The 27,995-nt window shown below is 49.6% G+C and overlaps 1 protein-coding gene across 8 annotated transcripts; it reads left to right on the forward strand.

Moving 5' to 3' along the window:
• The first annotated feature begins 648 nt into the window (after nt 1-648).
• STEAP3 (STEAP3 metalloreductase) lies at nt 649-27,994 on the forward strand. Of its 8 annotated transcripts, none has more exons than XM_054069773.1 (5): nt 649-896; nt 17,681-18,164; nt 18,625-19,152; nt 20,710-20,874; nt 27,369-27,993. In XM_054069773.1, exons 2-5 carry the CDS (start codon nt 17,682-17,684, stop codon nt 27,657-27,659), a joined length of 1,467 nt encoding a protein of 488 aa, XP_053925748.1. In that variant the 5' UTR covers nt 649-896; nt 17,681; the 3' UTR covers nt 27,660-27,993. The 8 variants fall into 8 exon arrangements, with proteins under 8 accessions (XP_053925748.1, XP_053925753.1, XP_053925747.1 ...); XM_054069778.1 differs by lacking the exon at nt 649-896 and adding an exon at nt 5,473-5,563; XM_054069772.1 differs by lacking the exon at nt 649-896 and adding an exon at nt 5,967-8,587 and having other exon boundaries at nt 27,369-27,994.
• The last annotated feature ends 1 nt before the right edge of the window (nt 27,995 follows it).

Genomic DNA, 27,995 nt, shown 5'->3' on the forward strand with positions numbered 1-27,995 from the left:
ATTGTGCAGGCATTTGCTCTCAGCTACATCTCATTTCAATAGCCTGGTCCAAAATCCAAGCATTTCACCAACATTTCTGGAGCACCCACAGGAGACATGCAGCCAGTGTCAGGGAGAAGCATGGGTGTGGATTCCCCATCGACTTCGAGCAGTGTACAGCCACCAACCCTGCTGCACAGCTCGTGGGTAGGAGGAGGGCTGCAGGCTATCATACATCCCTCCCCACCTAGGATACCCTGAGAGGGACATGGCAGTGCTTTATCCTGCCCATTAACCTGCCTGCAAGCTGCTCCCCTCTGCTTGCTCCCTCCTTGCAGCTCCATGAGGATACAGACAGGTCTGTCCCCAGCACTGTCAGGACTCAGCATCACCCCTTGTACTTCGAGATGAAGTACAGAGAGCAGAGTCAAGGGACAACATGAGCTACTTCTTCACTCAACAAAGATGCTGGCTTCACAGCATCCATCAACATCCACAGCTTCACAGAGGCATTAAAACTCCCCCTGTGCCCACCTTGGCAGCCGCCCGCTCATTCTCCCTGCGCATGCTCTCTATTTCACAACTTCAAAAAATTCATTTCTGGCCTTGGCTCGCTGGCAATAATTAACCACACGTTATCAATTCTACCTCGCCTGCATTGTACAAGCACCTTTTTAGTTTCTCGGCTCCTATCTGGTCTCGGCAGTTTCAGGACTGCCAGGCCATGTGCCCAGATGAAGTGCTGTGCTGGGAAACCCGCTTAACGGTCCTTTTGTACTTATAACCCAATTTCGCAGTCTGAAAGGTATCGCTGGGCCACAAGAAAGCAGCTTCCAGCCCAAACCACATCTCTGGAAAGGCCCAAGGAGAAGTTACGTTTACCAACTGCTCTGCCAGATAGGTTTGGTTTGCAAACGGTAAGTGTCATTTATCACTCCTGGATTTCAGTGGAAAGCAGAGCCATTCCCTTGCTATGACATTGCGGGTGGCAGGGTGAGATGGTGTCCCCAAGCTCTGCTTTTGTCAGGATATTTGCTCAAGTGCAGCCACCGCTGCCCAGTGCTGCTATATCCCCTGCGGGCTCCGGTGCACACCAGCCCCAGCTAGCACGTACACCTCCGTGATGCACCAGGGGAGCCAGCAAGGGAGAAGAAGAACAGGGGGGGTTAGGGACCACCACTTTGATGTCTATATACAGTGATGCCCAGGCATGCCGTGGGACAGGGGAGGGTCACCCACCTTATCAATTAGGTGTGGGACAGAAGGCAAGCTGGCCCAGTGCACCCCTCCATGTGGCCACCTCGAATGGCTCGAGCATCCTAGCAAGAGCCCTGAGATACGGTGTGGGAGGAGGAGGCCCCCCATTGCTCCTTGGCCTGGCAGTCAGGAGCTACCAAGGTTCATCTGCTTGCCCGTTCCACGCTGTGCCGGCACATGGGCACTAGCGGAGCCTGCCAGCTCTGGCTCCGAGCAGATCCAAAGAGGCTGCCCGGCGCTGCAGGGGGAAGGATGGGGAGGAGGCAGTGCAGGTGGCACCGCAGCCAAGGGGGCAGCGGGGGCACGGCCAGCTGGGCATGGGGACACAGATGGTGCTGTTGGAGAGCTGCAGTTCTCACCACCAAGTGATAGGCCAGGAAAGATGACTGCTGGGACAAGAAGGGTCCAGCTGACACAGGGAAAACTCTTGATCAGCAAGGAGAAAGGGGGAAAAAACCCAGAAATACACAGAACCACCAGCCAAGTTTAGCACAAGCCTGGCACACTGAGCATCTCTGGGTAGAAGATAAATGGTGCCACCTTGCAAACCCACATCAGGCCACCTCAGCAGGAAGATGATTCCCAAGCGGTTTATTGAGCAATCAAGAAAGCCAGCCAAGCACTGGGAGCCAAGGAGGCTTTAGCTACTTACTGAGATGTCTTCAGGAAAAATGGAGCTGCAGGACTTAAACGACCCAGCAAATGGGTGGCCTGGACAGGGCTGGCCATGGGTTTGAGAAGAAGGAGACAAGTTTAAAATGAGTTCATTTTGAGGTGCTTGTTTGGCACAGAAATGTGGGAAAGCATGGGATATTTTGGTGAAAATGATGAGGAAAAAACCTCCAAAGTTTGTTACCTATGAAAAGGAAGAAAAATCTCAAAAAAATAAAAAAAAGCAGATTTCAGTGCTTTGGGCGAAACGAACCCTAGAAGACTGGTCATTACCCAAGGAAATGATGGCAAACCCATAATGGCAGCCTTACCCCATCTAAGGGAAAGGTACAGGGGGAGAACCAGAGGTGCAACCATGGATCTACAGAGACCTGAAAGATCAAAGAAGGACCAGGCAAAATTACTTACAATGACCAAGGCAAACAAGGCAAACAAGGCAATAAGTGCGAGTTTTATAAATAAACTAAAAGGCAAAAATTGTCCTTTATGTAATGCAGGAGTGCAGGTAACAAGATACAGAAAACATAGGAGAGTTCAACAATTTCTTTCTTTCCATCTCCACAAAGGGCTGATTGTGGCATATAAATTATCATTACGATATGCATGAGGAGGCAGGGGCCACACCAGGGAAGAAAAGGGTAAGGAGTAATCTAGGTCTCTCAGCTGCCTTCATTCACAGATGGAATTCACGCAGGCACGATGAATTACAGGTATCACAATGACCCTCCTTTTCCTAACCATGCCAACAGGTTTCCTCACTTCTCCAGTATTCCTCAACAGCCAGGGAACTCACAGCATCTCAAAGTTTGCGGCTTGAACGCTCCCAGCTTCTGCAGCTTTGCCTTATCCAAGGTCCCAGTGCAAGGAAACACCAGTGCAAACTTTGCCCAGAAATCCCACGTCTTCGCTGCAGCCTTGCCCTATTTCCATATCTGAGGTTTTCTCTATTTCTCACCTCATGGATGTGAGAGGCAGTGGGCATCCCAGAGGCAGGGATGGTCCCAGCTGGCAGCTATCCCCATTTGCAAGCAGCACAGAGGCAGGTGGCAGGGGACATCCACGGAGAACGGCCGTGAGCATGAGCCGAGATGGTTAAAACCACGGCCTGCCTGGGAGAGGGGAAAGACATGGGGCTTGTTCCATCCCAAGAACACACATCCCATGTGCAAGGCAGACAGAGAGAGGACAACAGTCAGAGAAGATCAGGAGATTAGGAAAACCCTCCTGACTCCAGAGGCAATGAAGCACATCAGGCTCAGGTCAGAGAGGCTGCACATCCCTTCACGTAGGCTTCAAAAACAGATTGCACCAGCATCTCCCAAACTGTGTCATGGTTCTGGGATGGATGAGATAATTCCTCCAGGTCCCTCCCCTCCAGGGTCCTCTCTGCTGAGCGAGTGAACCAAAGCTCCAGAGGGATATTTTTACAAATCCTTGCGGGTTTGACCCAGAGTTTGTGCCTGAAGACTAATTTTAGTGCCAGCTCCAGGCAGCCTGAGAGCACACTACCACCGGTGTATCGGAGCAGGGCCCTGCGGCTGTGTTAGGGGTGGCGGCAGCAGGACAACCCCTTCCCTGTGTGTGGCTAAGAACCATTATCTGCTCCACACCCCATGGCACAGCTTTTAAGAGCAAGTGCACAGCCCCTGATAGCACGCAGAGAGGCTCACCGAGCCGCACCCTCCTATTAAAATGAAACACTGGCTGGTTCTGAAATGTACTTACAAATAGAGAATTAAAGTCTGCCTCGGACTCCTGTCTGTAAGGGATACCGCATTCGCTCAACCCCAGCAGCGATGCCCTCCCGTCCGACTGTATTTGATCTCGGTGTGGCAGTGCCACCCGGGCAGGCGCAGCAGGGAGGGGGGCTGAGGGGGCCAGGCCTAGAGGGCACCCGCACCACCACCCAGCGCTGGGCCCTGCGGAGCCTCGCTGTGCAGAGCCGTGCTGGGCCAGGCTGGGCCATGCCAGGCTGAGCCATGGGGTGAACCTGGCTGCACAGAGCCATGCTGGGACACGCCGTGCTGAGCCAGACCAGGCCGTGCTGTGCTGGGCCATGCCATGCCATGCTGTATGGTAAGCCTGGCTGTTCAGAGCCACGCCGGGCCAGACTGGACCATGCTGTGCCAAGCTGGGTAGGTTCTGTTCTGGGCTATGCCATGCCAGGCCACGCAGTGTGCCTGGCTGTGCAGAGCCACGTGGGGCCCGGCTATGCCAAGTGTTTAAATGGCGTGACCAGCAGGCCCAGGGAGGTGATTCTGCCCCTGTACTCGCACTGGTGAGACTGCACCTCGAATCCTGTGTTCAGTTCTGGCCCCTCGCTACAGGAAGGATGTTGAGGCTCTGGAGTTGTGTCCAGAGAAGAGCAACAAAGCTGGTGAAGGGGCAGGAGAACAAGTCTTACAAGGAGCCACTGAGAGAGCTGGGGTTGTTTAGCCTGGAGAAGAGGAGGCTGAGGGGAGACCTTACTGCTCTCTACAACTACCTGAAAGGAGGTTGTGGAGAGAAGGGAGCTGGGCTCTTCTCCCAAGTGACAGGGGACAGGACAAGGAGGAATGGCCTCAAGCTCCGCCAGAGGCGGTTAAGGCTGGATGTCAGAAAAAAAATTTTCACACAAAGGGTCATCGGTCACTGTCAGAGGCTGCCCAGGGAGGGGGTGGAGTCACCATCCCTGGAGGTATTTAAAAGATGGGTAGATGAGGTGCTCAGGGATGTGGTTTAGTGGCAGACAGGAATGGTTGGACTCAATGATCCAATAGGTCTTTTCTAACCCAGTGATTCTATGAAGCCAGGTTGGGTTATGCCAAGCCGTGCTGTACCTTGCTGAGCCATGGCACACTTGGCCATGGGGAGCCTGGCTGTGCATGGCTTGGCTTTGCACAGCACGGCTTGGCTTGGTCCGCCTCAGCTTGGTTCAGCACAGCTCGGCTCGACTCAGCTCAGCACAGCTCGGCTCAGCACAGCTTGGCTCAGTTCAGTTTGAGCTGGGCTGTGCTGGGCCATGTCAGGCTGGGTTATGCAAAGCCATGCTGTGCTGTGCCATGGGGTGAGCCTGGGTATGCAGAGCCAACTGGACCAGGCTGTGCCATGCCAGGCTGTGCCATAATGGGACAGGTTATGCCAAACCACGTTGTGCCTTGCTGAGCCATGCTGTGCTGTGCCATGTGGTGAGCCTGGCTGTGCAGAGCTAGCTGGGCCAGGCTGTGCCATGCCGTGCAGAGCTGAGCCAGGCTATGCTATGCTATGCCATGCCAGGCTGTGCCATGCCATGCCAAGCCATGCCATGCTGAGCTGGGACAGGCTGCACTGTGCTGGGCCATGACGTGCTGTATGGTGAGCCCGGCTGTGCACAGCCAGGTGGGATAGGCTGTGCCATGCCGTGCCGAGCCGGGACTGCCTGCGCTGCATCGCGCCGGGCTGTGTGCCATGCTGTGCCGAGCCGGGACAAGCTGTGCTGTGCCGCGCCGGGCTGTGCCATGCCGGGCCAGGCTGTGCCGTGTCGTGCCGGGCTATGCCATGCCGAGCCGTGCCGTGGTGCCGCACGGTGCCCAGCAAAGCGCGGCGGCCGGCGGGCACATGGGCAGGAGGGCGGAGCGCTGACATCACCGCCCGCCGCACCGGACGGCTCCGCTCGCCCGCCCGCCGCCGCGCAGAGGTGAGCGCCGCGGGGCACGGGGGCGGCGGGGCTCGGACCGGCGGGGACGGGGCTGCGCCCGCGGGCGGGGGTGGCTCGGCTCGGCTCGGCTCGGCTCGGCTCGGCACGGCTCGGCTCGGCTCCGCACGGCACGGCACGGCAGGGCTCTGCACGGTTTGGGTCAGCACGGTTCATCACAGCTCGGCTCAGTTTGGCTTGGTACAGTTTGGCTTGGCTCTGCTCAGCACGGCTCAGCTCAGCTCGGTTTGGCTCAGTTCAGCTCAGCTCAGCACAGCACAGCTCGGCTCGGCTCAGCTCCGCTCCGCTCAGCTCATCTCAGTTGAGCTTGGTTCGGCTTGTCTCAGCTCAGCTCAGTTCAGCTTGTTTCAGCTTGTCTTGTCTCAGCTCAGCTTATCTTGTCTTGTCTCAGCTTGGCATGGCTTGACTTGGTTCGGATTGTCTTGCCTCAGTTCAGCGCAGCTTATCTCGGTTCGGTTCGGTGTGGCACAGCTCAGCGCAGTTCGCCTCGGCCAGGCTCAGCTCGGCTGGGTTTGGCTCAACTCAGTGGAGCAGCCTCAGGCCAGGCTGGGCTGTGGACCCCTGGGGTTGGGTTTGGGGCTCGGGTCGGTTCCCAGGCAGGGATTTCCGAGAGGTCCAGCGTGTCCGGGGTGGGTCTGTCCCTAGGGGTGCAGGGAGGTGCGTGCCCGGAGCGAGCTGACACACCTGTGCAGGTGCGGGAAACTCCCTGGCACCAGGTGCTGCACACACAGACCCGCCCGGAACAGGGCAGGCTGTCCTTATCCCTGTCCGCTTGGGATTTGGTACTCTTGAGGGTGCTGAGGGGCAGATGGATGCACAAGTCCATCTGTCTCTCAGAGAGTGCTTTGCACTTTGGTTTCATTTTTTCATTCTCTGCTCTACAAATACTTTGAGAGGGTGAAATCAGCAATGAGGTATAAAAAGACTTGGGAGGAATCTTGGCCCACAATCCCCTGGAGGCGAGCAGGAAGCAGCCGTGTGGCTTCCGTACTGATGTAGGGGCTTATAAAAGGGACAAGGGTTGGATGCTTTATGGGGGGGGGACTTAAGGATTTGATCCATGTTGGAGTGACAAAGGCTGAAAGCTGTGAAGGAATAGGAAAGGTGACTTTGTAGTAGGACTGTCCCACAGGTGATGTGACCTGCGGTGGGATGGTCCCCATCCTGTGACCCTGGCCAGGGTGTAACATCTGTCTGAGGCCATAACGGCCCCTTTGCTGAGTAACAGGGAGCTTGGGGAGAGCTGAGCAAAGGACAGAAGGGTACTGAGGACCCCAGATAATTTCCCTCAGTATAGTCTAAATAAAACCAACTACACCTGTGGCAAGAAACCAAAATTGAGAGACAGCGGGAGAGAAGGGCCATAGACTACGGTATCAATACTCCTATGGGCTCAGGAGATGGAGGGGTAATGAGATTTAAATATTATATCAAGTTTTCTCCTCTTTTAAAATCACATTTGCTATGAAACAAATGTACGGTAATAGGAGATCCTGTAGTCACTGCACATATTTGATTTTCTCCGTAATTGTCAAGAGGAAAATGTTGATGACTCAACAAGCTTTTGTTTGGAAAAAAACATACCAGAACCCCAGGAAAAAGGGCTTTTTGAAAGCCTGATGGGTTTTTTTTTGTTTGCTTTGCTTTTTATTTTTGTTTTTGGTTTCTTTTGATTTTTATTGTTAGGAATTATGCTTGGACTGTGACCTTGTAACATCACACCCATAAATAGAAGCAGGTTTAGATTCAGGGGAAACACATTTTTTCCGATGGTGGAAGAAGTAGGCCAGCCACGCCAGCTCTCGCAAGAGGTGGGGAATGCACTGGCAGCTGTGGTAAGAGATGTCACATACCAGCAGTTAAACCCACTGATTTGTTATCTCTAAGTTTACCATTACTGTAGAAGTAGCTTTTTGTTAGACTTACGATGGAGGCAAATGCTGATTATGTCCCAATTTTAAGTTACTGCTTCTTCATCAGGTAGTTTTCTCTACAGCCCTCCAGTGGATTAAGCACCTTCCCATATTCATATAAGGGAAATGTAGCTTTACTGAAAGGGTATGACATTTTGAAAGCATGATGTGGGAGCTTATGTCCCATTTCCAAAAGCCCTTGGGTACTTCAGGTCCTAAATCACTTGTGCATGTTGAAAAATTTGCCCAAGATTTAGGGAACTGAGACAGAAATTCCCCCCATCCTTTTTTCGAGGTTCTCAGATTTTAAGTGAGTCTTTCTAAAGCCTTGATTTTGGTAACACTTGCATTTCCATTCCATTTGTATCAATACATCGCTGTAGTCTTTGGAAAAAGTGTTCTAAGAGCTCCTCGTGGACCACAGGCTTCAAGAATCGGGGTCTGTAGATAACATGTCCACCACAAAAGTACACTGATACCAGCTACTGGTCATGTGCAAGCACTAATAGATACGAGCATACATCACTTTAGTTACTCAGAATAAAATAACTTATCACCACGAGGGTGTGCTTGCCAATAGTGGGTGCAGGAGGCAGTATTCCAGCAGAGCTGGCTTTAAAAAACACATTAAAGACTATTAAAGAAGGCTCCCACATGGACAGAACCAATCAGGCAGGTAGCATCAGCTCCCTCTGCAGCAACCAGCGTAGCTTGGCACAGGACGGCTCTCCTGAGTGGTGGTGAAATACGTGAGGTTTGTACTCGTCCAGCACACGTGGTGCTTTCTAAGCCACTGGAGTCATTAGAGGAAGGCATGCTCTGCTCACCCGCACGTGCACATGTGTGCACACATGCACCGCACTTCCCTCATCTGCTGCTTTATACTGAGATGTTCTTCCCAGACTCATCTCCTGCCCATGATAGCTGCTCAGCAGAGCGAGTGTGTCTGTGGCATGCCTTGAACATGCCCTCAGGAATACAGTGTGCTCAGACAAAACAAGTGCTATATTCACAAGGCAACGTGATCACTGTAGTCATCATCCTTACACGATCTGTTCCCAATGCCTTCTCTTGCCTTTCCTCAAGCTCTCAGGTCAGTAACACTCCCTTTTCTTCCTCCTTTCCTGTTGATCTCATCGCCTGCTTGAAGGAGTAAAGAGGGAGATGTAAATCAGACAGCAAGAACGGCACACACATAGCAAGATGTTCGCAGTTTGGTGTCTCTCAGCAGAAGGGACCAGGTGAATTCACCTCGCTGGGCTGACTCGCGAGACCCTTGTGCTCCCTGAGCAAAGAGAGCTGGCTCTGCTCTCTGAGATGTTGGACCAAAGACACGTTTGTGCCGAACACAGGCAAACAGGCAAGGGCAGGAAGGGGGAAGCAGAGTGCTGGGGGGTCCAGCATCTCAGGACAGTGAGTTGACCTTCGGTGTAGAGCATCTCTCTCCCACCCATTTGGATCTCTGAACAGGACCACCTGGTCAGCGATTGCATTTGCCCCATGTTTCCCTGTAGCTTCCTAGGAGCTGCTGGGAAAGGCAGATGAGGCAGAGTGTGGCCCTGCACCAGCTTCATTGCCTTTCCTGGGCAGAAAACCCCATTTTCATGGCTGTGTGTATGTTTTCATGCCTGGCTCAGAGGTACGTCTGTGCACTGTGTGCAGTGCCTGTGCTTTGAGGGAGAAAAGCAAGAGATCAGCAGGAGCTGAGGTTACCCCATGCCATCAGTTGTGTCTTCCCTCCACCCCAAGATCCCTTCCAGGCTGTCTTCTCACCCCGTGTGGTCCTGTGTATCCTCTGAGTCACCATGAGAGGCAAAGTCAGAAAGGAGAAGGAGTGCTGATCTTGGAGACCCTTCTAACAGGCACTGCACCGTGGGAGTAGCCAATCCAAATATTTTCATGCACACACAGCATGATTCCTGTGCATCTTTCCTGGAAAGAAATAAAGAGGTTTTAAACAGCTGGAGCCTGCTGGCTCCCTGCAGTGAGTGCTGGAGTCAGGTCTCACCATATCCAAAGCCCTTAAGCTCCTAGCAGAATAGCACATGCTGCCTAGACAAGAGCGGAAGAGATCTTCCCCAGTTTAGTTCAGGCAAGAGCATCTTCTCCCATCGTGTCTGGCCACAGGGTGTTATTAGATGTACCCGAGAAGCTTTCACCATCCAGGCTTTTGGCTGCTTCTGTGCTCTCCCTGAACTTTGGGAAGGGAAGGCTCAGAAATGGATGAGTTAGTGAGATGATAGTTGTTAACTTGGTAAGAGCAGAAAGCAAATTAACACCCAAAACCGAGGCACGAGAAACCATGAAGGACTTCAGCACAGCACCTGAAGTTGCTGTAAACCATCCCTTTACACCACTTAAGAACTGTGAGATGACAAGCAGGGAAAATAACCTTATTTATAGCCACGTCAGCCGTATGAAGTCACGTGTGCCATGTCAGCATCAGCACTACACAACGAAAACTCTGTCTTGCTTCAGGACTGTGCTCTCCACACTCTTAAAATGAAGCCTCTGGGTTTCCCAGACTTTCGGGATCCCATTTTATGATGTTTTATTTCCAGGCAGGTCCTTCCCAGGCCTCTCATTACTCTATCGACACAGCAGACATGGGCAGTAAGATCCTTTAACAGAAGAGCACAGGAAGCTTTTTGAACAAGGACTTCACTGCAGAGAAGTGGTAATTGCACAGGGAGACCCTTTACCTTTGGAGACAAATTTAGGAGAGGAGAGTTTGGGGCTACTTGTGACAGAACCTGTTGGTAACTGTGCTTAAAAGTACATTGTTTTGATTAAAAGAACAAGCCAGAAGTTTGTTTTCCAGTTCCATATTGTAGGTGGGTGATTTTTCTGCTTAGCGTTGATGTTGCTCATTTAACCTTGGGAAGGGAAATTGTCCCTGCAAAGTGACCACAGGCTGATGTATCTCTATAGGAAAACTGTAGCCAAAATGTCTGACCTGTGTGGGAAAGAGACTGTTTTGCCCCTGTGGGAGGTTCTGGTCGCCCTTTCTCCTTCCTTACCCCTGTTTTGAAAGATGTTTTTGAGTTTTGGTCATGGTGAAGAACATCCTGTGGTCAGGGTCATGCCATTGGCTTCACCGCTGGCTTCCAAAAACAACATACTTGATATTTAATTAATTTTTAAACTGGAGGTTGCATTGAGTGGGAGAGTCAGGGCCCATCACCCCGTGTTTTCATTAGCGAGTGATGGTGTTGGGAGGCACGTACTGAATTTGTAGGTGACACTGAGCTAGGAGGGACTGGAAATGTTTTAGATGAGGAGAGACTAGGAATTAGAGATTGTGACAAACTGGAGAGATGCTTTAAAAAAAACAGGGCACATGCTTTGTCCTGTGTATTAGGACTGACTGACCCTGTGGACACGGGTGAGTGACCAGTCAGGCAGTGGCTGTGAGGAGGCAGAGGATGGAGTGATGGGCACTGTGGCCCATGAGTCAACAGTGTCACGCAGTTGTGCAAAAGTAAACAGCCTGCTGGGATCAAAAAAGAGAAGTGGCACATTGGGGGAGTAGTGTCTGTGATCCAGCCAGTGCTTTTTAGGGGCTTGGTTGGAAAATGTAGTTATGGGCATCCTCCAAGAAAAATGAGAGCAAGGAAGAGAGGCTGAGTTGTCAGACACTGGGCAAATAACAGCTCTGGAGAAAGAGTTGGGTTTCACTTGTGCAGGAAAAACTGAAGGGAGACATGAAACCCGTTCTCCAAATGCATAATGTATCTGCAGAGAAGGAGAGGGCAAATTATTTGCCTTTGGGAGTAAGAGAGGAAGAGGTGAGGTTAATTGGATTGAGAGATAGAGAGGAGAAAGCTAGGCTCTTGCAGCTTATAGAAGTGCTTTGAACAGAGAAACACCTGACAAATGAGATAATCAGATAAACACTACCCTGGGGCAGGGGGAGGGATGGGGACCTGTGAATGCAAAGTGCAGTGGGATAGAGAATGGTGGCAGGGGGACATGGAGCAGCACCACTGTGAGCCCTGTGGCAGGTTTGGGATCATAGCAAACCCCACAGGTCCAACAGCAGGATCAGGGTCACTGCAGCCCAGGAGCCCACAGTGGGCTTGCCCACCGTATCGCAGGGGACAGCCACAGCACCCAACAATGCTGGCTTGAGGCAGGACCGTCTCCCCAAGGGGCAGGTCCCTGTCCCACCTCCCCAGTCCAGCAGTGGCAGCACAGGGTGCCCCATCCCCGTGCCCCATCAGTGCTCCCTGCCCCATGTGCCCCATAGACGAAGGGACCGAAGGACGGTTCCGAGGGGGTCCTGGCTCCTGGCATTTCCTCGTTCTCGTGGCCTGGCTGGCATCCCAGGTAGGTTTGCAACATGGCTTTTCTGGCTGAAGTAATACCAAGGGGTGTTTTATTTCTTCTTCCAGTTCCTGGTTTGTGCTGTTGGGAGTTAACTCTGCTTTGGAAGGAGAACGAGGGAAAGAGGCAGCAAGCCTGGTTTCCCCTTGCTCCTTCTCTTGCCTGCAGAGCAGAAGGTTTATTTCCAGTCAGCCTGAGCAGGACTGAAAGGTCTCCTGAAGTATGCACTAGAGCTGGGATTATAGTAGCTTTGGATAAGCCTTTTTCTTATTTAAATCTGTTCAGTCTCAACAGGTACTGGTATTCGCTGTGCTTCTCAGAGGGATGCTCTAGGTGTGGGGAAAACTACTTTAATGTTTTCTTTTCCCTGGGAAGAAAATGGCCGTAGCAAAAAAAAAAACCAGTATTTCTGCTCAGAGCAAGACCTGAATGGAGACTTAAGGTGCTGAATGCTGCTCTCCAGCTGGAGCTTCTTGAGGGTTAACGCAGCAGGAGAAACCAGCTGGCATGGCACTGAACAGAGGGCTCTGCAAAAAAGAAGCTGTAGGGCTTCAGCTTCGTGGTTCAAAGGTCCCTCAGCGCAGACTGAAAGTCCGCGGGGGGCAGAGATCATGCAGATATGGGACCATGCTTCGTGGGGCCCCCACTACAGCTGGCAGAGCCCAAAGGGACTGTCCTGGTGTGGAAAGCAGGACGTTCCTCTGCAATGACTTGACCAAGGGCTCTGCTACATCATTTGATATCTCTTGCAGCTTGCTGGTCTTTCAACCTACATGCTCATTAGGGCATGTAGATAATAATCATATGCTTTATCTCAAGTAACCCCCAGTGCAGAAGCTGAAGCATAGGCTGTGTGATGACCTGCAGTGGTTTGAATCCACAGCTACTCAAGACTCAGTTGTGGTCTGTCTAAACAAAACCTGACCTCAGGGGAAGATACAAAAGTGGTTGTTTTAGCCAAGGTACTGCTGGCTCAGATTCCATACATGAGGCTGAGCCTTTGTGCAAACAGAAACCAGTTTGGTTGCACTGGACAGGACCAATTCTTCAGGCTCCTTATGATATTGCTGCCCTATTTTTCAGCACAGTTCAACTAAATGGTATGTTTAAGGCATTTTCTTTTAAATTAAAATTCTTGTAAAACAAAGTTGTCTTTTATCTGATAAATCTGAATACCAAGGCAGTGAAATGGGTCTTGATTTTCTTGCCTAGAACTGGAACATGTGCCCATGCCTTGCTGCCACAGGTTCTTCCTTCCTCAGGGTTTGCAACTCGAACACAACCAGAGTGCCAGTTACGGGAACTAGTTAGGCTATCTTCTTGTATCAGAGGTAACAAAAGGGGCCCAAAAAGGTGGTCTTGCTGTTAAACACTTGGTCAAGGATATCAGGGTCTTCCCAGGCAAACTTGCTGTAGTCCTGTTATCATTAGTATCTCGGTCCCCCATGTCTGTCGAACGAGGATAACGGAGGATAACGGCTGAGCTAGTTCCCTGTTAGTCATGGGGGATGATCTGCTTGGCAGATTGACTCTGCTGTGAGCTCAGAGACACCTGAGCAGGCTCCTGCAGCCTGGCTCCATCCAGAACGTCTGTCCTGCTGCAAAACCTGAGTGAGGCCGCTCAGTGTGGGTGGAGAAGCAGAAAAAACTTATTTGCCTGGCATTGAGCCTAAGCTAACAGCCTCTGCCAAGCCTCAGGTGCAAAATATGTTGAATTATCCATGTCTTTTCTTCTATGAGAGAACCTCCCTCCCTCTGCCTGGGCAACAGAGATTTGACTGCTTCGTTTCACCCAGCTTTTGTCTGTCTGATCCTATTCTTTGGGGCAGGAGCGGCCTTCTGGCCAGTTTTGGTAGGGTGCCTGGCAGAGTGGAGCTCCCCGCTTTGCTCGTTGCCCATCACTGCTCTTGTCCTGCAAATAATGGCAGTAATTGCAATGCAGTCGTTGAACTGCACGCAGGAAAAAATGTGATAGAGCTGGACATAGCATCCCCACGCAGTGATATAAGGGTGTCATTAATAGTCTAGATGAAGGGCAGCTTTACATTGTGTTAGATATTTTAATTAGAGAACTGCTTCCCGGTTAGGATTGAAACTAATTTACTTCCACCAGGCTGTGCTTTAAATAATCTCGTAGCTTCCTCAGTAAGAAACCGATCTCCTTGACTTGCACATGCCATAACTCAGCAGGGTTAGAGTTTCCTTGATAGACAAGATCAATAAATGAGGTTTGTCTAAGGCTGCAGCATGCTAAAGATATGTCTGAGTGCCATGGTATTCACTCCTGGTCTCCTCTGCCTCCTGCCACGGTGCTTTGCACAGACTTTGGGCAAGTTGACCTTGCTGTGAAGAATTAGCTTTTGGAGAGCAAGTTTTAAGCAGGTAACACATTGTTCATAAGTGCAGGAAATAGCAGTGTGGACAGGATAAGACAGGAGAGGAAGTGGGAGAGGAGGGTCTGTGTGCTCCACAGAGATACAGAAGTGGAAAAAAACTGTCTTGGTGAAATGCCTTTATGGTGATAGAGGGATTTTCTCCTCCTTCCTCAGGAGGATTTCAGTGTGTGGCAGTGACGGCAATGCGACCCACAGTGGCAGAGAGCAGCTGGTGGCAGGGACCAAGGTGCCCTCCCACCAAAGGCTGTGCAGCAGGGATGAGTCCGGCCCCAAAGCCCCAAGAGTCAAAGTGCAACTAAAATAATCACATCAAAATCCACAAAAAAACATTTTGAGGCGTCTTGCTTTTTAACTCTCCTGCTGACTTCAAAGGCCATTTAATGCTATCATCCTTTTTAATCAAAATAACTGGAGACAGCAAAGCTGTTTATCTCCAAACACTGCCGACATCTCTCCGCATGTTCAGTGGCAGTTACAGGACAGAGAAAACACACTACAAGAAAATTTGCTTGCAGCAAAATTCTCATCCCCGAGGGAGCACAGAGAGAGCTTTTGAGGTGCTTTAGATTGATTATAAAATGAGTGTGCTGGTAGCAACCGCTTTGTCACCCTGAATGTTGATTTGTCTCCCCTTGGCTGAGAGCCAGCGATGCATCTCTCTATTTCAGGATAAGGTTTTGTTCGTACAGGTGGTGGAAAAAAGGAGGGGGGGTGTAGGAAAGAAAGCTCGTTAGGCTGAACAATAGCGTTGTCTCAAGAACAAATAGTTCTAGTCACAAATAAATTTAGGTGGAGCCACATTTCTAAAAAGTGAAGCAGTAAGCTTTTGATAAAGCCTCTGATAGGAAGGGGCCAGGAAATAAAACACAGTCTTCTCAGACTGAGCTGCTCTACTTCGCCTTAGGGGTTTGCAGTATGGCCGGTTGTGAATGAAGACTGTGGACTGGTCTGTTCATCCTGCTCTCCAGCATCCCCATTGATCTGAGCTCCACTTGTGAAGTTGCTCTTCACCTGAAGAAATCCCAGACATTCCCTTGTCCCGCCTCACCCATGTATTTCTTTTCCAAGCAGGCAGCCCTTGTCACCTTTCTCACTCTTTCTCTATGGCCCTCTTATAGTTTTGTTCCCTCTTTTTTTTTTTTTTTTTTGCAGTGGAGTGAGGAGAACTGCACTGTGCGGTTCAGTGTATGGATTTATAGTGATATGGTAGTGTTGTCTGTGTTGTTTTGTATGTCTTTCTTTCTAATAACTGGATGAAACATCTTAGTGTCTGTGATACACATGGAATAGACCTAAAGCAGGGGTGTGTGCACAGGCAGGAGCCTGGATTAACCCAGCTGACACAGCCAGCGTTACCAAATCAGCCTTGCTGCATCCAAACCTTTCTGTAGGTTTAGAACAGAAGCAGAATCCTTCAGAGTGAGGTATGAGAACTTCTGAGTTTACCAGAACTCTCTTAACTAGAGCATGAAAGAAAGTCTTTCTTTCCCCACGTAACATAGGAACAATGTTATTAGGGGGGGAGAAGTCATCATGCCTTTCTTTGGCACTTGTTTTCTCCTGAGAGCACTTCTTCCATGAAGGCACATCTTTGGTCTCTGGGACAAGGGGGTTGCTTATCCCAGAGAGACAGAGAGACCTCTGCCTTAGAAACAGTACTGTCACCACAGCCACAATTTTTTTGTATCCAGAGCAGTGAATTATAGTTTCAAGGTCCATCTGCTGAAGATGTTTTCTATGCTTTCCATGAGGAGAAGCACTGGAAGATGGTGGTTGCTTTGTGAGAGATCTTCTCCCCCAGTAACTCAGGCTCTTTTTGGTACGTGCCTGCCAGGGAGCACTGAACTGGTAGTTTCAAAGTACTGTGACCTTCAGATCTTTTTTTCTGAGTGGTTTTAACAAATTTACAGCTCATTAAAGTGTAAGTGGAGTCAGGGGTTGTTATGCCCATAGGCAGGTCTTGCCATGTCTCAGTAGTGAATTTTGTTGCTCAGGCACTTTGAATGAAGAGATCCTTCTGCATGAAGATTGACTGTGCTAAACAATCATCACCCACAAGTTCCATCTTCCCAGTATTCACTCCCTTTCCCAGATTACTTATGAGTTTGTTGAAAAGCACAGATCTTCAGGGAAATCCTTTGATAACCTCTTCCCATTATGAAAATAATTTATTGCTTCTTACCCTTTGTTTCTGATTGGTAACTCCTCATGCAGGAGTGCCCTCCCCCTTTGCACCACTACTGCTCCAATCCCAGGAAAACCTTGGGTGAAGGACATTTCCAAAAGCCTGTGAAAAACACAGCCTGTGCCAGGGATCAGATCACCCGATCAGAGTGGTCACCTGCACTTTGAAAGAACATGACTGGCTATAAAGCAAGACTGTACTCCACCAAAACCAGGTTGTCTTGGTCCCTAATATATCATGAGTTTGTTATTTATGGTCTTTATTATGATCTCTACCACTGTGTGCAATGCAAATGCCAGATGTCCTGGTATGCAAGTTCTCTGGGCCACATCCTGAACCCCTTAAAAATCTGCCCTTAAGGAATCTGCCATTCCCTAAGGGCAAATTTGCCGTTTCTTAAGCTGGGAGGCAGATTTGAGTGACAGTGGCACAGCCTGTGAGCCGTCTGGCAGTTCCCTGCCAGAGTTTCATCTATCCTCCAGGGCTGGCTGATGTGCTGCTTGTGAATTTATTGATCTGCTTAAAACCTCTCCATGGCCTCAATATCTAATATGTTACAGAGAGCAGAGTGTTACGGGGCAAAATTCATTAACGTTTGTAAAGCTCATCAAGATATTTCATGACCAAATCCCGTCATGTTTTAATATATTTTTTTAAATGTCACGAGTAAATTCTCATTACTCATTGAAGAGCTGAAGCAAACAGTGCTTACCAGACCCAAATATTGGAAGAAGGAGAGGCTGCAACTCTCTTCTTTTTCCACTTTTAGAACAGTTTCAGCTTTAACTTCCTGCCTTGATTCTGCTTCTCAAGATGAGAAGCCACCCCCAGCTTTCCCAAATGTGGGCTTGGGGGTCTCCAGGGAATCCTTGGTCCTGGGCTTTTGAGAAGATGCCTGCTGGCTCCATGGGGCTCTGAGAGTTGCTGGTCCTAGTCTCTGTTAAGATTGCTCTGGTAGCCTGAGATGTCAGCATGAAGAACAGCAAAGGATGGATGAATGCAGCCAGCAGGTGTTGGACCATGCAAACACACGAAACTTTCCTAAATCCCTTCACCTTCAACTCAGTGTGGTGTTTTGTCCCCCTCCAATGGTGCTTGTACATTACTGCACACATACTGTTGGCTTTGGTAGATGGGTCCTGGACTACTGGGACCAAATCCACACGCACTTCTGTTCAAGTGGCCTAACTGGCACGTATCCTCATGACTGGGGATGTGGTCTGGGTCTCTGTAAGAGCTTCACAATGAACTTGCAATTTCCCCTTGTTTTTCCTTCCAGGATGTCTGGAGGCGATATGGCCAAGCCCTTGCTGGCCCATCGGAGCATAGAGGGTGACCCGAGCACCACACCAGCAGTGGGACGCACCGTAGGGGTGCTAGGGAGTGGGGACTTCGCACGGTCATTGGCCATCCGCCTGGTGTGCTCCGGATTCAAGGTGGTGGTTGGCAGCCGCAACCCGAAGCGCAAGGCCGGCCTCTTCCCTTCTGCAGCAGAAGTCACCTTCCAGGCTGATGCGGTGAAGAAGACAGATGTCATTTTTGTGGCGGTTTTCAGGGAACATTACTCCACCCTCTGTGACCTGGCTGATGTGCTGGAGGGCAAGATCCTGGTGGATGTTAGTAACAACACCGAGATCAACCATCACAAGGAATCCAATGCTGAGCACTTGGCTTCCCTGTTCCCAGCCTGCACTGTGGTCAAGGGGTTTAACGTGGTTTCTGCGTGGACGCTGCAGTCAGGTGCCAGGGATGGAAATAAGCAGGTATTGTTTTCTTATAACAAGGGCCAAATCCCAGTTGTTTCAGCAGCTGAGGTCTGGCCGTATCAGCAAATGGCCTTAGGCTCCAGGAAAAGGTGTCTGAGTGCTGGCTGTGGCATCTAGAGACCACCTCACAGCTTCTGCATTGCTCAGAAATGTAGTACCTCCACTTACTTCATGCTTTGTAGTCCTTGGAGTCTCTGCCTAGCTGAAAAGTTTTATTTAATTGTCTGTTTATCTAAACGCAGCCAGTAAAACAAACTGGTGGTGCACACATGAAAGGAAACCTGTCCAGGAGGGAGGGCTTTGGCAGCCATGGTGATCCCCATCAGAAAGCCTGCCAGGAAGCATGATGCTCAGTGGAATAGTGTAGGCTTCCTTTAGCACAGCATCCCTCCTGAAGCACTTGTTCCCAGCACCCTGATCTCTCTTTTCCTTTTGTGCATTTTTCTGTTCATTGCAGGTTCTGATTTGCTCAAATAACCAAGAAGCCAAGCGCACTGTAGCAGAAATTGCTCAAGTCATGGGATTCACCCCTGTGGACATGGGCTGCATGTCATCAGCCCGTGAGATTGAGAACATTCCCCTGCGCCTCTTGCCAGCCTGGAAAATCCCCATCTTTTTGGCTCTGGGGCTTTTTCTTTGCTTCTTCACTTACAACCTGATCCGGCAGGTCATCCACCCTTACATCAGGGAGCAGAAGAACAAGTTGTACAAGATTCCCATTGAGGTGGTCAACACAACACTGCCTTGTGTGTCCTACGTCATGCTGTCTCTCGTCTACCTGCCCGGGGTGCTGGCAGCCTGCTTGCAACTCCACTATGGCACAAAATATAAGCGCTTTCCAGATTGGCTCGACCAGTGGCTCCAGCACCGAAAGCAGATTGGTCTCCTCAGCTTCTTCTGTGCGGCTTTGCATGCTATGTACAGCCTCTGTCTGCCCATGCGCCGCTCCCACCGCTACCAGTTAATTGAGACAGCTGTCAAGCAGGTAATGTGGGTACTTTTCATGTCAGCACCTGTAGTAGTCTTCTATGGGCATCCAGATGTTGAGTATCAGGCTTAATATCTTGGCCTTTGCATTCCCTTGCCAAAGCATTTGTGGGACAGTGGGAATAAGCTGTTATCCATCTGAGCACTCCTTCCACGAAGCAACCACACACCGTGTACTGGGCATGCACCCATCCGTGCTGAGAATCAGCCTTCTTAGCAGTTTGTTGGCCTTGCATTTACAGCCAGGGCTATAGGATCAAACTCCTCCATGCCATTGCTCCCCAGAAGCTCAGAAAAGGCTTTGAAACCACCCTTGCCCAGCACCAGGTGTGTCTGAGACTAAGGCAGAGGCAGGAAAAATGCCAAGAGGGGGAAAAATCCAGCGGTGGAGGGAGCAGAGTTCCCCTCAACTTTTCTCCCTAGCTTTTGGTAGATGCCTCTTTGCTCACACTAATGCTTACAGCAGGTGCCTGCTGAGGTGACCAAGCCATAACCCAGGGGGAATGTTCTGTAGAACGTGTGTCCTCATCACAATGTGCCTCCGGTTTAACAAAATGATGGTGAAGAATTGGTCATAGTCTAAGAGAATGAGGAAATGGAAAAGGACTTTATTGCCTTATTGAGACAATAAACCTTGTTGGTGTTTATCCAGTGTGAGATTGCTGCCTTTGGGCAATTCAGCCAGCTCTGTAACTTGGTAGTGCCATAAGAAAATGTGATTCTGCCCTTTTCCTGGCCCTGGCTTCTAGCTGCTCACCCTGCTCCCTCCTGGAATGGCACAAGCTTGGTGCAGCTGAGTGGGGAACCTGAACAAGGAGTTGTCCCACCACCAGTCTGCTTTCTGCACTGGGATATTTGCCCGAGTGTTTCCAAGTGCTTGTCACAACACAGAGGAGGGAAGGGGCCGTGGGGCATTGGAGAGCGGGACAGCTGGTTTCAGCAACAGTGCTGTTCAAAGCATCCATCAAATGACATCCCCAGCTTTTCAGCTCCAGCCTTGAGCTGGTCCTTCTCGAGTGCCATAGTTGCACATTAATCTCAGACAAGCATCCTGGGTTCATTTCCCCTCTGCCTCCTGTTTTCTAGCAACATCTTTGTTTAGTAAATTAAATCCATTTAATGGGCTAAAGAGGACAGTTCTAAATGTTGTTCTTTGCCATGCAGCATAAAACCCATCTTCCCTTCCATTAGCATGAACAATTTCCCCCCTAAATGCACTTAAAATGAAGGTTATTAGGAGACTACTGCATATTCAAGCATCTGTATTTGTCTTTCCAAACGCGACTTGGGGGATTGCTGCTGTGTTTACGGGCGGTGGGAGCTGAGAGGATTCAGCAGTTATTCCCAGCAGGCTTCAAATCAGGTCTAGCTTTCGCCAAATGGCAGTGGGATAAAAGAACATTTCCACACCTCCCAAACAAGTAGTGCTGGAAGTATGAATAGGACCCAGTGTCCATCCAGAAAACCTGCTTCCAAAACCAAAATGAGTACAGATGAAACTGAGTTCCTCTATTCCTAAGTGCTCCATTTTAACAAACCTTCATTGTCATGCCAGGCTGTGGAGAAGAAGATGAATATCTGGGTAGAGGAGGAAGTCTGGAGGATGGAGATTTATATCTCTGTTGGAATAATTGCCCTGGGCTTGCTGTCGTTACTTGCCATCACTTCACTTCCATCCATCGCAAACTCTCTCAACTGGAGGGAATTCAGTTTCATTCAGGTAAAGTTGACGTTTCCCAATGCCAGAGAGTGATTCTGCCATTGGAGTCAGGCCCTCACGAAGACCACAGGGGGCAGAGGTTTATTTGTGGTCCCAGCATGGCCCTGGTCTGCTACAGCCACTGCAACCTGTGCACCAGTGTTGGGGGCAAATGCTGCTGCTCCGCAGCTCCCTGTGCACCCTGGAGCTGTGGATCCCCCACCTGGGAGGTGACACTGAGCAGCAGTGGTGAGGCAGTGGGATGTGGTGTGTCCCAGGGGTGCTGCACTGCTCTTGTGCTGATGTTTGGGGAGGTGGAAGGGAAAATGGAATGTGTCATGGGCACCCACGTGAGGATTAGCAGCAGGCTTTGCAAGAGGGAGTCTTTAATGTCTTGGCTGAAGTTCTTTTCCATCCTGCATTTAACAGCATTAGTTAGAGATCCTGAGAAAAAAAGCAGCCTGGGCTTTGCCAGCATGACATCCCCTGGAAAGTCCTTTCCCCTGTGCCCGTGGGCAGCACTGCTGTTCACAGCTAAAAACCTGAAGTCATGCAAGGCAGAAAGGCAGAAAGCCTTGGGGTCATTCTGAGAGCTCAGGGTTGTTCCCTTCCATGGGCAAGATCCCCCTGGAGCCGGTCACATGTCAGTCATGGAGAACACGTCAGAGATGGTCTGGGGGTTTGCAGCAGGCTGGGGAGGGCAGGCAGGTAACCCACTGTGGGACACAGATCTGTCCTTGCATTTCAGTCAGAGTGAGCTTTTGAAAAAAACAACAGTTAGGAAGGTACCTGGGAGGACAGTGCAGTGGAAGGTCAGGTTTGGCAGAGCTTGCGTGCACCCAAATGTGCAGCAAACAGGTTTGAAAAGACCTAGACTGGTCCATAAAAATGCCAGAGCTCAAGAAGCACAGAGACATGGCCGTGGTTTCAATGAAAAGTCCGTGTCTGATTCTAAAAGATGAATTAGGAGTGCAGGGGTAATTTTCATTCAGTGGTTTAGGAGCGTTCTTCCCACTTGCAGTGATGTCCAAGCTCCCAAAGGCCAAATTCCCATAGTGACTTGCGTTGACCATGTAGGACATTCACAAACTCCAAACTTGGGGGCTGCAGCATCAGCACTTGGAGCCGAGCTTAAGGGTAACTACTGGGGATGGCAGGGAGTGAACTTTCAAGTATTCCCTGCACATTAGAGTTCAGTTTGAGGCTCAGTTCCCCAAATTCCACTCATCATGCCACTGTTGTATCCCATATCCCTAAAACCCCTCCTTATTTGTGCTTCCTACATGACTGCTGCACAGTGTGCACCAGGCTTCAAGTCCCGCTGCAGTGACCCACGTGGTACCTGACACACGTGAGCCCCTGTGGAATCCCGTCCCCCTGCATCTCCCCTGCGGAGCCTCCCCCCTACATCACCTCTAACCCTTCAAAAGGGGAGGACAGGGTTCAGGGATGCAGAGATGAATATCATCCAGTCTGTCCTGTTGAAGCTCTTCAGCAGCATATAAATAATTCAATATTCATTAGAGCAGGAGTTTGAAGCCTGCTCCCTCGCTTCCCCCACAAGCGCCCCGATCACCAAGTGAGCAAGTCAGTTCGTCTTTTTTCCTCTCCTGCAATGGGCTAGCGAGTAATTATTTACACTGAGTAGAAAAGCCTCACCAGGAGAGCTTGACCCCAAGAGACTGTCCCTCGGGGAGAAGGGAGACCTGGCTTTAAATCTCTCTTTCGGATCAGACAAGCAGGAGCATATTAATTCTTGCCACCATGTATCAGAGGAGGGCTGATAGGTCCATCCTGGCTTAGGCGTCTCCTACCAGAAATCCCAAATAATGGGAATATTCCCTTGCAGCCTGGAAGGAGGCTTTGATAGCCTCTGCATTCCCTTTGGCTCCCCAGGCAGCCTGGCAGCTCTCCTGGAGGGTGCTGGCGTTGTGTCATGTAGTATATACATTGTCACAGCGGGTAGTGCTGCCTTCTGCTGTCTTCTGCCAGCGCATGTAACACGGCTGTCGCATGTACCCTTTGGGACCCCTTCCCGCGTCAGAACTAAGGGTTTGTCAGCACTGGAAGCAGACAAATATGTGATGGTCGGCTCCAAAATAGCTCTTGGCTGCCCCATATGGGAACTGGCTGGCTTAGTTCATGGAAAAGATACTCACACCTATTTCTGTCCGTGTAGGATAGAGCATGACAGTGCGACACGAGCTCCCAGCTGATCACGTGCTTGAGAGGCATGTCTGCTATTGTGCCCTACTGTGGAAATAACATATAAAAAGAGCAGGTTACAGATGTCTGGGTGCATTAGCTTCCGATTTTGGTTTTGAGGACTCTCTGAAATTATTTACTCTTCAATAAGTTGGTCATGCCTTTCTTGGGGAGATTAGGAGCAGATACAGCTACTGCTCCCAGGCTCCAGATGTTAAAATTCATGTAGTGCAATGTGATCTTCCCTAAATTAATGCATAGCGGCACAATGTAAATACAAGGGGTGAAGCACGAGGCTGCTTTCTCAAATATTGAGACATCTAGCACTTGACCCTTTTACAGTGCATCAGAAGCATCAGGGCTTCCTGTGCCTGGGAAAAATGAAAGACAGGGAAAATGGGGAGTGCAGCCACCCCAGCCAGATGTCACCCAGAAAATGCAGGAATTTGTTGCCATCTCAGCTGAACTGTCTGTGTTTGAGAGACACTCTACCAAAAGCCATATTTGAGAGAGGGATGGGGCTTCTGGTAAGTACAGGAGCCACTTTGTACCTGGAGCTTCCCAAATCTGACATTTAGCAGCAGCAGTGTGTGTACCTGTATTAGTGTCATGGGATATGGCCATGCTCTGAAGATACACATCTGTTGCCTGAAGGGCTGAAAATCCAGTTTGGATTATTGTTAAGATTTTAGGAAAAAGAACAGTTAATTTTACAGTAGTTCCTGCACATATACAACTTTCAATTAAGTGCAGTTAAATTGGATACACAATTCCCCTGTATGTCCAGATTTGATTAACAAAAAGTGTACAGGATTGAGACACTGGATAACAGGAATGATTTGTATGTAATTCAACTTACCAGAAACATTTTGAATGTTCCCCTGTGATTTACAGGTCAACTCTAATTGGCTGAGGAGTAAAAATGTGTATGATAGCCTTTACCTTCCCAACCTGAGAAGTATTCTGGAATTTGAAGGTTGGATTGACCTGGTTTCTTTCTTAGCTCATATATCGCAAGATGCAAAGAATCTGTCATCAGACCTTTTCTAACCCTCCTGTTGATGAAGTGCGAGCTGGAGCTGCTTTCACAGAGCTAATGATTTCATGGGACTGACGGCAGCAGAAGTCAGAAACATATTTGGGTCAGGAAGGGGCTGTTTGCTTTGGATGCTGCCCAGACATTTGTAAATGAGCCACATGCAATTGAATCACCTTCACCGATGTGTTACAGGGAACCTCACAGACACCAGAGTGACGGGGGAGATATGAGAAGAGAAAATAGATGCAAAGTCTGCATTAGGAAGACAACATCTTCATGCAGCCATCTTTCAGAGGGCTTTAACATTACCCTATGTGGGTGGTGACCCCATATTCCCCATGCTGTGACAGTGGAAAAAAACCCTGCCAGTATTTAGAACACACAAAAAAAAAAATCCCCAAAAGCTCCATAACCAGTAACAGCATTGAGAGTATAAATGAGAGCAGAGCTTCAAATCTCAGCACAGTATCAGGGCTAAGCATCTTGGCAAATCACGCCCTGCGGGGTGCTCAGCAGGCTGTACATTGTACTGTACTCATAGAATCATTGAGGTTGGAAAAGACCTCTAAGATCATCCAGTCCAACCGTCAGCCCAACACCACTGTGCCTACTAAACCATGCCCCGAAGTGCCGTGTCTACGTGTTTCTTTAATACTTGTAGGGATGGTGACTCCCTCACTTCCCTGAGCAGCCTGTCCCAATGCTTCACCACTCTTCTGGTAAGGGTTTTTTTTCTGATATCCCATCTAAGCCTCCTCTGGTGAATATATACTCAGCTATACATACTGAGTGAAGCTGCCATCAGAAAAACTTGGTTTTCATGCACTTGATTAACCTCTGCCTGGCTGACAGCTTGTCTGGTGGGTGCAGCCATGGGACCTTGCTGACCACAGGTCCTTCAGCCAGACAATGGCATTAGGAATCCTCCCTCCCCCAGGGACTCTGCTCTGTCCCAGCACCCAAGTTCTCACAAGACAGCCCCACATTTGTGTTACAAGCAGCTCAGCCCATTTGCTGCAGTCTGAGGAGTTGCCAGTGCTGTTTCCAGCCACCGGCAGCTTACCCATGTTTTTTGCCAATTAGGGTTTTTGTTTCTTGTCCCCCACTGCCTGCACACAAAGGTGAGTCACTGAGCGCCTGTGATGGTTTGTCACCTTTTGGACTACTAATTTCCAGTCCTGCTCTCCCCCTGGTACCAGCAGTGGCTGAAAGAGAAACTGTAGAGGAACAAACTAATTATCTCTAGCTCTGACTCTCTGCATAAAGCCCCACTCGGGCTGACTCTGAAAGCACCCTCCACCCAGGGCAGAAAGCATCTGCTGCCCTTGAACTTCACTCTGTCTCCCTTCCCCCTGCCCTGCTTTACAGATGAGTCTCAAGCTGGTATTTCCAACCTTCTGCCACCCAGGGATTTTTTTCCCTGTTCGAGAAAAGCTCAGTGTTGGGAAATGATGCATGAGCTATCAGTCAGTTCCTGCTAATAGATTCTACTGCGTATTCCAGCAAACTCCTCCTTGATTTTCCAAGTGAAACTAATCTTGACACTGTTTGGGTTTGCTGCTTGTTACCACTCCGGCTTAGGAATTGTATGTGGCTTCTGGCAAGAAGGACGGCTGTCCCTGGAATGTGCAGGGGTGCACACAGGACTGAAGATCAGTTCACAGGTCTGCTCCCAACTCCTGGCATGACCTTGAGTAATGCCCATGTGTAACACAGACAGAAGAGTTCCTTAATTTGGCAGGGTGTCGTACAGGTGAAACCTTGGCAGTGACACCCACATGACTGCCTGATAGGTGCTGTAAAAGTAAAGTACCTGGACCTGATAGCACATTTTACAGCTCTCCTTTCCTCCTTTGCACAGTCCTCTTAGCTGCCTAAACCATCGGCTCTGAAGGTTAGAGGAGCTTTGGTCGAGTTTGTTGATAACAATCTGGTTCACTTTAAAAAGTTGTCTGGGTTTTTAAATAGTTTCCCAACAACCAAAAATAGGAAGGGATGCTTTGAATTGAGTAGTTTTCCAGCTAAGATTATTTTTCCCAAGAGAAAATGATGACTCCTTCCTCCTCTTTTGCCCTCATCCCTTCTTTCCCTGCTGTGCCCTCTTTCCTGAACATACCTTCAGGAAGACCATGTTTCTTGCTGATCTCTGACCCACTACCCCTAGCCATATAGTTTGACTTGGAAAGGCTTCCTGCCCTAAGTTAGGGACATCAGCACCTAAGTTTTTCTTGTCTGGGCACCTTGAAATTTGGCTGTTAACACAGGCTTAGACCAAGCATTCAAAATAGGGCATCAAAGTAATATGCTACACCCATGGTTTTCTTTGAAAACATAGCAGCAAAGGGGTGCATTTGGGACACCTCTAGTGAGTGCCCGGCTCCCGCCCAGTGCCAGCGGGCAGCAGGAGCTGGCAAACTGGGGAGCCACCACCTCTGATAGAGGCATGAAACCACCGGAGAGAGGACCACAGTTTAAAACCCCTCTTGAGAGCAACCCTCACAGGGAAGTATGCATGCAAAATGCTTGGAAATCATGAAAATAGGGAAAGTTCTTGTCTGCAGAACAGGGACTGGGTCCTTGTGGCCTCCCCAGGTGGATAAAGGGCTCTTGACTCTCTATACCAAGGACTTAGTCTGTCATACCACTGGATGGTCTGGCTCAGCAACCCACACAGAACTCTAGGACAGAGAATGAAAGCGGTAGGGGCTGTTATTCACCTCAGACCACATTTTCTCTGTCTCTGCAATCTCATTTTCCTGTAGATGACGGCTGTTACGTGAAGGTGTCTTTGCTCTGTGCAAAGCTCCAGCTTCACCGGCTTCTGACAGAGACAACTGCTGGTCCAGAGCCACGATGCTGATGCTTCACCCCGCTGGTCAGCAGCCTCTCGCCAGCCATGGACCGGCAGGCAGTGGAGCTGGCAGCTGCGGCTTGGGAGGAGCGTTTGTGAGCTGCCTGCGGTTACGTGCTCAGCAGGGGCTGGGGGGCTGCTGCTTTGCATGGAGGCAAGAGCCCAGCTCTCAGCAGAGTTGGCAGCATCTTCTGGGAAGCTCCTGCTGAGTTTCTAATATCACACTTAACCTCTGATTAGAAAAAGAAAAATGCAGTCTGGCACATTACCCAGGAAAGGTTTCCAGTCGTGTTTTATTCTGTCCAAGAAATGCAGGAATACTGATTGCTTTTTCTGTGCTATGTACACTTAAAGAATAGATTACAAATGAGACAAGCACGAGATCCTCTGCTAACTGATGTGTGTTTCCCTTCCTTTTAGTCCACCCTTGGATTTGTCGCCTTGGTAATCAGCACTCTACACACACTCACGTACGGCTGGTCGAGGGCCTTCGATGAGAACCAGTACAAATTCTACTTGCCTCCAACCTACACCCTCACACTGCTCGTCCCATGTACTGTGATCCTAGCAAAAGTCATCTTCAATTTGCCTTGCATCCAGCAAAGACTTCTGCGAATCAGGAGGGGCTGGGAGAAGGGGAGATATGTGAAGTTTATTCTGCCCAGCGCAACAGGGGAATATTCGAGTGGGGAGACCTCTAGCAATGTCTAAAGGAGCCCCAGTTGTGACAAAGGATTTCAAAGCACTATCAACATTTCTATAAAGGTGTTTCTTTTTCTTAAATAGATGTATGTTTCGGTATGATTGTATTGTGGGTAAAAAATAAGAGGTGGTGACTTTAGAGAATGGATGACCATGAAACTAGTTTAGACAGTAGTAGTTAAATTATAATGTTGATATTGCCTTAAAAATGACCATGAAAGCTGAGCTAGCAGCACTTATATACATGGGAAACCAATGGACTCTGTTAGTCCTATCAGTCACCTGCGGTGCTGGCTGGCAGCTCCCAGACCAGTCCTTCTCATTTGCTTCCCCAGCTGCTCTCTT

This window comes from Cuculus canorus, chromosome 6 (assembly GCF_017976375.1).
Source record: "Cuculus canorus isolate bCucCan1 chromosome 6, bCucCan1.pri, whole genome shotgun sequence".
Taxonomy (NCBI): domain Eukaryota; kingdom Metazoa; phylum Chordata; class Aves; order Cuculiformes; family Cuculidae; genus Cuculus; species Cuculus canorus.

Bases quoted from the DNA above. Each gene is read 5' to 3' on its own strand.
- STEAP3 (XM_009571514.2), top strand. From the start codon at position 17,391: ATGGATGAATGCAGCCAGCAGGTGTTGGACCATGCAAACACACGAAAC. The intron at 18,165-18,624 runs GTATTGTTTTCT...TGTTCATTGCAG, and splicing joins CCAGGGATGGAAATAAGCAG to GTTCTGATTTGCTCAAATAA. The intron at 19,153-20,709 runs GTAATGTGGGTA...TTGTCATGCCAG, and splicing joins TTGAGACAGCTGTCAAGCAG to GCTGTGGAGAAGAAGATGAA.